Raw genomic sequence first — 9468 nt, forward strand, 5'->3', positions numbered from 1 at the left:
CTCCAAAATTAGATTACATGATCTAATCATTTAATAATTTTAAATAGTTACAATTATTTAATATGGGTAAATATTAGTGATTTATATCAATTTAAATTAATTTAACCTAATAAGGCTCGGAGCCACAGAGTGCACTCCATGGTCTGTGGCAAATTTCATTAATGTAGAGATAAAGCTGCCTCCCACTCCCACCACGCCATGACTAATCGATTAGTTTAAGAGTAGGTACGATTTCAGTCGACAGCTGTTATTTAAACTGTGATCTGACATTTCTTCAATGTGTTTTTTCCCCAAATACTGTAGAGTTTTACATCTTCAGGCCTCTAACTGTTGTAATTATTACATTCAATAACCGGTGAAATTTACTGTCAGTTATCCTTCTTTTAAGAGACAGTTTATCTTTTCATTTCAGCAAATACTTTAATGGCTCATGTTTTTGAAACGTTGATGTCATTTATCAGGTTTCTTCCAGACTTACAGCTCCAGAGTGTGTTGAGACGCCTTGTCAATAACTCTCAGCAGCACAATCAACATGAAGAAAGACATACCGGTTTCACCTGAACTTTCCTATCAGGTACTTTACAAACTTCCTGCCTGTGCCCCCGATTGTCCATCAATCCATCTGTCTCATATCTGCATTCAGCTTAAAATATCTGAACTCACAGATTCCTTCGCATTGAGCTGAGACCAGTATTTCTCATATCATCTACATGGCTTCACAGGCCACCTGGTCACCACAATCCCAACTATTCCAGCTATGAAGCAATTCATGTTGAGATGAGAGAAGAAGCTGTGCCGATAACGCGAAAGACTTAGAGTTATGCCCTGCCGAGGTGAAGGAGGAGTGGGGAGAATGAAGGCTGAATGACATGTTCAATGTCAAATGTGCACTTTTCCAGGTCATGGTTGCCAAATGCTTTTCAAGCTGCATACCTGTCATCAGGGAGGCAGGGGGAGTGCTGAGAGGATGACAGATGCAAACAAGACAGGGGTATGTGAGACTGCATTTTTGCTCAAGGTACAAGTTGCCCCACTGAGATCCCAGCATGGATGATGTCACCACACAGAGGTATGCTGGGACAAAAATCCCCAGTAACATGTCAAATGTAACACTGGGAGGAGACAAACGTCATCTGAAATCTGGTGGCTGGTGAACTCAAAGTTCGTAGTAATGAGTTCATTCTTTGGTTAACGCTTTAGCCTGATATCCAACAGTATGACTTAAACTCAATATTGCATGTTTATAACAAATATGAAAAATGCTCCGCCTAAACTGTTCTTAAACTCCTGAGCTTGACAGACACTTCAACCATTCAGACTCTTAGCAACAGCGTGTAAACACACTCACGATGGACACATGCGCCAAGACCACACAGATTTCCCAGGTGGGAGGTTCTCAGAGGGCAGACCTAGGCCTCTTTATAGGGGCTATAAGCCACAGTCACAACATCTGCGATGTGTGACTGTTCACCCCAGCATGATTTGTGTGTGTTTCTGTGTGCATGTGTGCGAGTGTGAGCGCATTTTGTAGAGGGCACTGTGGCATAGGTAATCCCTGCAGAAGCCTGGGAACGAGGAATTTGGATGGCCTTTTGGCTCCAATGGTCACAAAAGTCACAAGACTGCACACACCGACACCTTAAAACCTTTGGGTAAAATGTGCTTTTTTCAAATGTACGGTTTCCTTTTTAACTTATATTTATACATAAACATTACGTTTATTTTTTTTTACCAGCTTAAGCTAGTAATATATAAGCTTTTAGCCTTAAAAGTCACATTTTACTCAGTTTTTATCCAAAAGATTATCCAAAAACCATCAAAATCCTTGATCCTTGACTGAGAACCTTCACAGACACATCAAAATCCTTCTGTGTGTTTTTCAGTTCATATATAACAAGGAAAAAATAAACTCTAGAAGCAATGCACTAAAAGCTAGAAGCTAACATGGAATAGCATGGTGCCATAAATGCTATAAAAATTGAGGAATATTAAGTTGTAATGAATGACTTTTATTGTATATGTGTCTCATTTTTAGCTGAACGTATGACACAAATGCATGCGCATCTACACAAAGACCCACAAGCGCACTATGGATGATTACATGCTCATCAAGCTGCTTCTGTGGACGTATGCATTGTAATCCTAATAGCACATCATTTGTAATGGGGTCTCTAGTGTTTAGTCGTAGCCGCCCAGCGTTTACTCAAAGCACATGTGGCCAGGGGGGGAAACAGATGTGAGAACCCCAGGAAGCATCATTAGCTTCACAAACATTCACCGTAGCCAGCCGTGGAGACCCTGTCAGACAGCAGCGCTGCAGACCTTAAGTCCATCATGTTTCCACTGGATTTAGCTGTCCACTCATTCTTTTCCCCTTACTGCTAACATTTCTCACACTCGTATGCAGTCTCCCTTTTCCCTCCTCCCAAAAGTGAGCGAGTTAAGCTAAGATAACTGGTTTACTCTTTGTTTTTCAGGCTAGTCGGCCACTCGGTAGATCAGGAGTTGCTGCATCTTAGATCTTTAATATTTATGTTTTCCTTTCCCACTTTTATGCTGGTAGCTTTGTTATACTACATCATTGCTGTTTGGCCTTTTGCTCTCCGTGCATGCTTCATGCAACTCTTCCTGTCTCACTCCATCAATAACACACTCCCCCCCCCCCCCCTCCCCCATTTCGTCAGACATCTGCATGTCTGTGTGTGTGTCCCTTTCTCTACTTGCTATCGATTAAATCTACATCAGTATCACTCCATTAATATTAAACTTCTATGTATCTTCTAGCATGCCAGTCACCTTCCACCTCGATGCCTCCAAGTCTGTGACAGTTTTGTTTTATTTTACAGCATTTTTTGTTAGACCCTGCTTTCCTTGACGATTCTGTTTTTTTCTGGTGATCTGGTGTAGGCTTTGGCTTTGACCTGTATGGCAACACGTTTTTTCCCCCTTTGGCGTTCTACTCACTAAAATTTCTATTGTTTTTCTCATCTTCCCATTCTTGACCTTTTTGCCTCTGTAACCCTCCCCCCTTTCTAATGTCTATCTCTCTCCTGACAGTCCTCCCCACCACTGCTTCAACTCTCAAACCCATGCTCACACCTCCTACCTGTGCCTCCCTTCTAATTAGGCATCATGAGAGGGATTCGAGTGCTGCTTCTCCCCTCTCGTTAGCACCACTCCCCGGCACTCCTGCTGCAATCCCACCCCGGGGCTGTGTCTGAGGTCAAGGCCGGGGCAAAGCAGAACAGACGGGGCTCGATGCATGTGCTCGAGGCAAGGCTGAGCCGAGCTGCTCGGCTGCAAGCTTCTGCTTCGGCTTTTGTGATCAGCTGCATGTGAAAAATGTGCAGGCCAGATGATGCACGGACGGTCTCGGCTGCTGCAAATGAAGTTTGCGCTGGCGTCCAGGAACACACAACAGGATAAAACAACAACGCTCAATCACGCTGATGGAGGGGACGTGGGTTTACTACAGATGGAGCCGAAGATGTTTCATCAGAGGAAGAGAATGCCAGAGGCTCGGCTTTCAAGCTTGGCAATGACAAATAAACCTCATGATGAAGGAACAAATACATTCACATGGGGCTCCAGAGGAAACAGAAGGGGATAGAGGGCAGCCACCTGCAAAATCACCATAAGGCTCAACTATCCCAAATGGGCGTGGGAGCCACAGAGGATATAACTGCTGAAGTGGACAAAGAAGGTCCATCTGCTGTAATGTTGCCATCTACTGGCAGCTTTTTATCAAAGCATGACAGCGCCATGACTTTAAATCAGAGTTCTGCACTGTGCAGGATTTTTAGAAGCAGATGAAACCACAAGATCTCATTATGCTTTTTCATAATGTAGTCTGAACAACATGTCCTGTTGTATGCACTTTGGCACAGCAGCGTGCAACACAATTCCAGAGAGTTATGCCATTTGCTGGCACAGCCCAATTTGAGCACTCAATCACACCTTGTTATTAGAGCTCAGCATCAAGCAATCAAAAGGTAAACAACACAATCAAGTGCTGCAAGATTTTGGAGGGAAAACAGCAAAAAAGCCATATTTTCCTTTCTCCATCTTTTCTTTTATCAACTCCTGATGTGAAAGCAGTAGTTTGCCATTCTTGAAAATCTGCCAATTCACATTCTTGCGCAGAGTTGGAGAAGATTCACAGAAGTTCTGTACTGTAAATGCAAAACAAAGAATGGGAGCGGTTAGCTTAGCTTGGATTTTTACACTTTCATTTTTATACAGCTAAATAAATAAGATAAGACTATTACTGAGTGAGCTTTAAAGGATTTTGATGGCAGAATTTATTAGTCCTGGACAAAATATGACTAGCTGTTTCCTGGCTTGCAATCTTTAAACTAAGCTAAGCTAATTTCCTGCTAACCTGAAAGTTTAATTATTAGCAATATAGCTAGATTTCTCAGCAAGAAAGCAAATTAGAGATTTCTTAAGCTGACCTGAATGCATCAAAGCTTTGACCAATTCCATGTTAATTCTTTCTAAATTAATACTGAAATTAGTTTTTTTTTTTTTTTTTATGGTAGGCACTCCCACAGATACTTTAAACAGAGCATGAATGCCCCAGTCGAAATATTCAGTTCTCCACGAAACTTTGAGGTCTCTATTATGCTTTTTCGGACAACCTTAGACAGTTTCCATGAATTTCCAAATATTCCTCTGAATAGAAATTAAAGTCAGATTTTGTTTACTTTCCATTCATGACTTGGATTGCAAGGAACAATAAAAGTTGTCTTTGATAAAATTCCTCTCAGAACCTAATTTCGGATTTTTACTCGTGCCAGTGATGTCACACATTGGTTTTCATCTTGAAGCCTCATCTTGAGTATTCTGATTTTTGCCAGATTCATTTTTTTGTAGCCAGATCCCAAGTCAGATGTTTATATGACACCTACACAGTAGTCACTTGTCAATAGCAGCATCCTGAACTATACCCCACTGAATCATGTTGTAAAAAATATGACTAGACCCTAAAATTGAAACCATAAACTAACAGCGTCGTCATTTTCTCATAGACTGACTTCCCGCCCCTGCTATTTGTATACTACCTTGTCAGATCTGGAGACTCTGTCCCTTGTTTATATACAGTCTATGTCCATGCCAAGTTTGTAAAATCTCTGATTGTGAGCTTTTTCAAAAACTTTTCTTACTCCAAGAGTATTCTCATTCAGTACAAAATAACCTGCCATTTTCAGAAAGAGGCAAAAGAAAAATTTCATGTTGGAGATATAAGCTTTACTAAAGCTTAGTTATCCAAATACTGTTGAAAAGGAGCTTTCTTAGGGATTCAACAGCCAGCAGGAGCTGCCATCTCCTTTTCTGTTCTGCAGAACTTTTCCTTCATTGGCCCACTGAGAAAACTCTGAAGCTACTTCCTTTTGGCCTGGCTTTATAGGGATGCAAGTCTGTTCTCTGGATTTCCAGAACTGGAAGAGCTGCATGCTGGCACACCTGAGTAGGACACACAGGAAACACTGCTACCATGCCAGGAACACTAATAGCGCTGCATGAAAAGTGAAACATTTTGTGGGTATCTTGGCAATTTATACAAACATGAGTACCAGTGAATTTTGCCCTTGGACTGTAAGAAACTGTGTGCTCACACACGCGCGCGCGCACACACACACGCACACCCACGCACACCCACACACACTAAACAATCCTCAGTCCCACTCCACAGATTAAGCCCAGATGGGAACAATGAGATGAGTATGAGGGCTTTTGCAGTGTAACTGAAAACACTTGGTCTTGTTAACGCACTCCAAAAACTTGCTCTATCCATCCATCACTGGCCAGATGTTCTCTGAAGCTTTTTCCTTTACTCCTCAAGAGGGCCCAATCCCTCTCGAAATTAATTCACTTCCCATTCCACTTGCGTCCACAACAAAGGTATTCATGAAAGCTAATTGCATAGTTTGGGGTCTTTATGATCAAGCGATCGAGCTGAGGAGCGTATTTCAGAGAACAAGCGATGTTGTTGTTGACGGACGCTCACTTGGGACCGTTTGCACGTCGTGACCCCACTTAATCCTGCCATTAGGCCCCAAAGCTTCCCAATCCTGAGGACTTCAACGCACTCTGCTCCCTGCATTAGGACTCTGAGAGGGACCATTTCCTTGAGTAAACATCAAAATCGGTTGCTTTTGTGGCTAATTTCCTTCTGAATTCCAGCTTAGCAATTAGAGGAAAGGCATGTGGTGAAGTGAGTGTGGCAGCCCCAACACTCTGAAGTCTGATTTATATCCATCAATTCTTACAAGCCATACTCCACATAAACTCACCAGTTCAATAGAGCTGTCACAGTAACAGGCTCTTTGTGTTTCTGTGTTTTATTTGCATCTTTATTTAGAAAAAAAAATCACTTCATTTTGTGTTTGAAGAAAGCAGATTTTTTTTAAAGTGCTGCTAATATTCCCTGTGAATGGGAGAGTGATCCCAGCAACATCTATAACTTAGATAGATAGATAGATAGATAGATAGATAGATAGATAGATAGATAGATAGATAGATAGATAGATAGATAGATAGATAGATAGATAGATAGATAGATAGATAGATAGATAGATAGATAGATAGATAGATAGATAGATAGATAGATAGATAGATAAAACAGAACTGAGAATCCACAGATCTGTGTCAGCGTGTGCCCTGTGTTTCAAAAGTGACTACTAAGGAGTTCAAAGCGGAAAGACAAAGAGCCAAAATGAACAAAAATGAAAGCGTACGAGAAGGATTTGCTCTGCTCCATATCCCTGCCAGGTTACAGGCACTAACATTCAGAGATGCCAGGGTGTCTTTTAAGGGCACAGCCTCATGCACGCACCGTCGTTTAATTCCCCATCCAGGAAAAGTGTTTCTGGAAGGTTCCACTTTTCTGCACAAATCAGGGGAAATGAGTGAAAGCAACAAGACCCTCCAAGAAATGCTCGAGGTATGTCATTATGTCACCCACAAAGGAAGGTCTATTCCATTTAGGGTTGGAGCCACAGGCCATTTGGCCCACACACACACAAATTGCACCCGCACAACTTTCAGCAGCCAAGCACACAAACACGGTCTCATTCCTTTGCCAAATTGTAATGCAGAAACTTTGACCCACGAGCACACATGAAAAGAAAATGCCACTGCAAAACAGGGACCCTTGGAGGAGGCACTTGTTGACCTCTGGCCCCGCAAAGCAAGGCACTGCGTCACTGTGCGGTGTGTGTTAACAGTGTAGGATAAAAAGGGGATGTTTTTTTCTTTTCTAGTTTCATTATTTTAATATGGCACTATTAGTTCATCAGAATCATATAACCAGCTTTGCATTAAACATGTATTGAAGAGTCCGGTGCAGACTTGCTCGGGCCTAGAGCAGATGGAAAGATTTGTCATCTGCTGACCACTTGAGCAAAATAATCTCTTGAGTCATTTTTCAGTCTGGTTTTGTGATGGAGACACAAAATAATCAAACCACAAACACTTGCAACACAGAAGTCAGTGTGAGCATCATCCAAGACATTTTTTGGGCGTTACCATCGGCAGGTCATCGAGCTGAAAGCAATCAGTTGTAAGTAACATTCATTACAGAGTCATTCCTGTTTGACGTATGAGTTTGTGCTGATTCCAACATATTTGAATCAGTTAATATCTAACAGGGATAATTTATCAGAGGATAAACCCTCTGTAGCCTCACAGTTAGGTCTGCAGACCTGCAAAGTCCCGAGCTCTCCTTCGTTGCTTGAAAGTCACTGATTACAATGTGGACATACTCAGCAGGAAATCACCTTGAAGTGCTATTAGCACCTGTTGTGGTCATTTACACACGCTGACAGCCCCCCCCCCCCCCCCCCCAAAAAAAAAAAAAAATCTGTCTGCACACCAAACAACTGCTTTGTGCACCAGGTTAAAACTCCCCGCTGTGCAGAAAGAATCAGCTTTTACACAATCCTGCCTCACAAGACTGATGCATACATATAAAGGGACTGTATGAATACATGTACATGTGACGAATATGTTAGTAGTGATTGTTGGACATTGATTTTTTTTTTCCAAAACAGCAGATATATTTGTTCACCATCAATCTTTTTCTTAATTGCTAACTTCCTGGTGGAGTGTATTTTATTATATTCTACACCCATCAATCAGCGGCCTCATTTCTTGCAAACAATAGCTGCTTTAGACAAACAGCATCACCAGATGATGAATAGTTTTGGCTTCTGGTGGGGGGGCAAAGTACTGACAGGCATGGGCACCAGCTATGAGCCATGTATGAATCTGTACCTCAGAGCACTCTTGTAATAAATTTGAAACGACAGGTCACTGATGTTTCTACATAGGCTGACTTTTCCTTTAGAAACAGAGGGCAAGCCAAACTGAAAGCAACAGGTGTCTGATTTCCTTCCCAATAAATTGACTTAAATGCGCTGAAACCGGAGCGGTGCGCCTTCTCCCCTCATGTTAAATGACAGGATCCATAAGTTGTTCGCGTGAAGACGCCACCGCGGCTTACCTTCGCACAGACAGCGAGGAGAACCAGGCTAGTCGTCCACAAACAGCTCCCACTCATCACGGACGCAAACAAACTCTTAAGTAATTTCAAAGCGTTGATAGACGGCTCTGATCGCCCGCTCTATGTCCCAGCCTGCCCCAGTCACTCGGGGAGAAAGAGGTCCGCTCGTCTCTCCGCGCTGCGCTCCGGCTCCAGTTTCCAGGAGAGCGAGAGAGGAAAAAAGGTAAAAGTCAGCCAAGAGCGGACGGAGACAGCATGACAGTCCACGGTCGCTTCCAGATATTTTGTTCCCCCGGCAAACACGTTGCTGCTAAATTTATGTTTGCATACCAGGCGTGCGTCAGGAAAAGGGTCTCACCCACCTTACATTCTTAAAGAAACACACTCCCGGGTCGTTACGCGCCGATGTGCAGCTCAGCGCAAGACGCGTGCAAAGCTGAAGTGATGCTTTTATGGCTGTGCGTTATGGCTGACTTTCACCGAATGGATGACTTGCATTAGATCACTTGTACTAAGCTGTTTCCCCCCTCACTGTTTACCTGTACTCAGAAGTGCTTGTATTGAAACTTAAACCAATAACTAAATAGATCATGCGCACAGTCATTCAACAGGGGACTCAACCTTCATGCTGAAAACTTTAACTCCAGCTTCTTTTCAACGTTAATCCTAATTTCAAGGCCGTGTTCATATCCAGTCACGGGTTTTGGAAAGGTTGACCTCAGTTCAGGGACAACTTCAAACCCACAAAGACTTTTTAGACACATGGTTGCTTCATTGTAGCAGAGCACTAACAGCTCGTTTGTTACATGAGGGGTTGGAATGTTTGCTGCTTTTTAATTATTCAAAGAAATGACTCATCCTGAAGGTAGAAGAGCACAACAGAGGTCCACTCCTCTTTCTTAAACCCCACAGATCCACAGGCTCAAGCTGGAACGTCTTGTGCTGTCGGCTGTGCGCCGGTT

At 42.7% G+C, this 9468-nt stretch overlaps 1 protein-coding gene across 2 annotated transcripts in view; it reads right to left on the reverse strand.

Moving 5' to 3' along the window:
• LOC146675169 (ADAMTS-like protein 1) overlaps window positions 1–8872 on the reverse strand; it is a 102992-nt gene extending 94120 nt beyond the window's left edge. For both annotated transcript variants that reach the window (XM_085400288.1, XM_085400286.1), the window contains exon 1: window positions 8507–8872. In XM_085400288.1, the coding sequence (XP_085256414.1) occupies window positions 8507–8563 (57 nt within the window). In that variant the 5' untranslated portion in view covers window positions 8564–8872. The remainder of the gene's footprint in view (window positions 1–8506) is intronic.
• Between the last annotated feature and the right edge of the window lie 596 nt (window positions 8873–9468).

Source organism: Rhamphochromis longiceps, linkage group LG3 (assembly GCF_057381845.1).
Source record: "Rhamphochromis longiceps isolate RC_006_pf linkage group LG3, R_longiceps_female_GT1.1, whole genome shotgun sequence".
Classification (NCBI taxonomy): Eukaryota; Metazoa; Chordata; class Actinopteri; order Cichliformes; family Cichlidae; genus Rhamphochromis; species Rhamphochromis longiceps.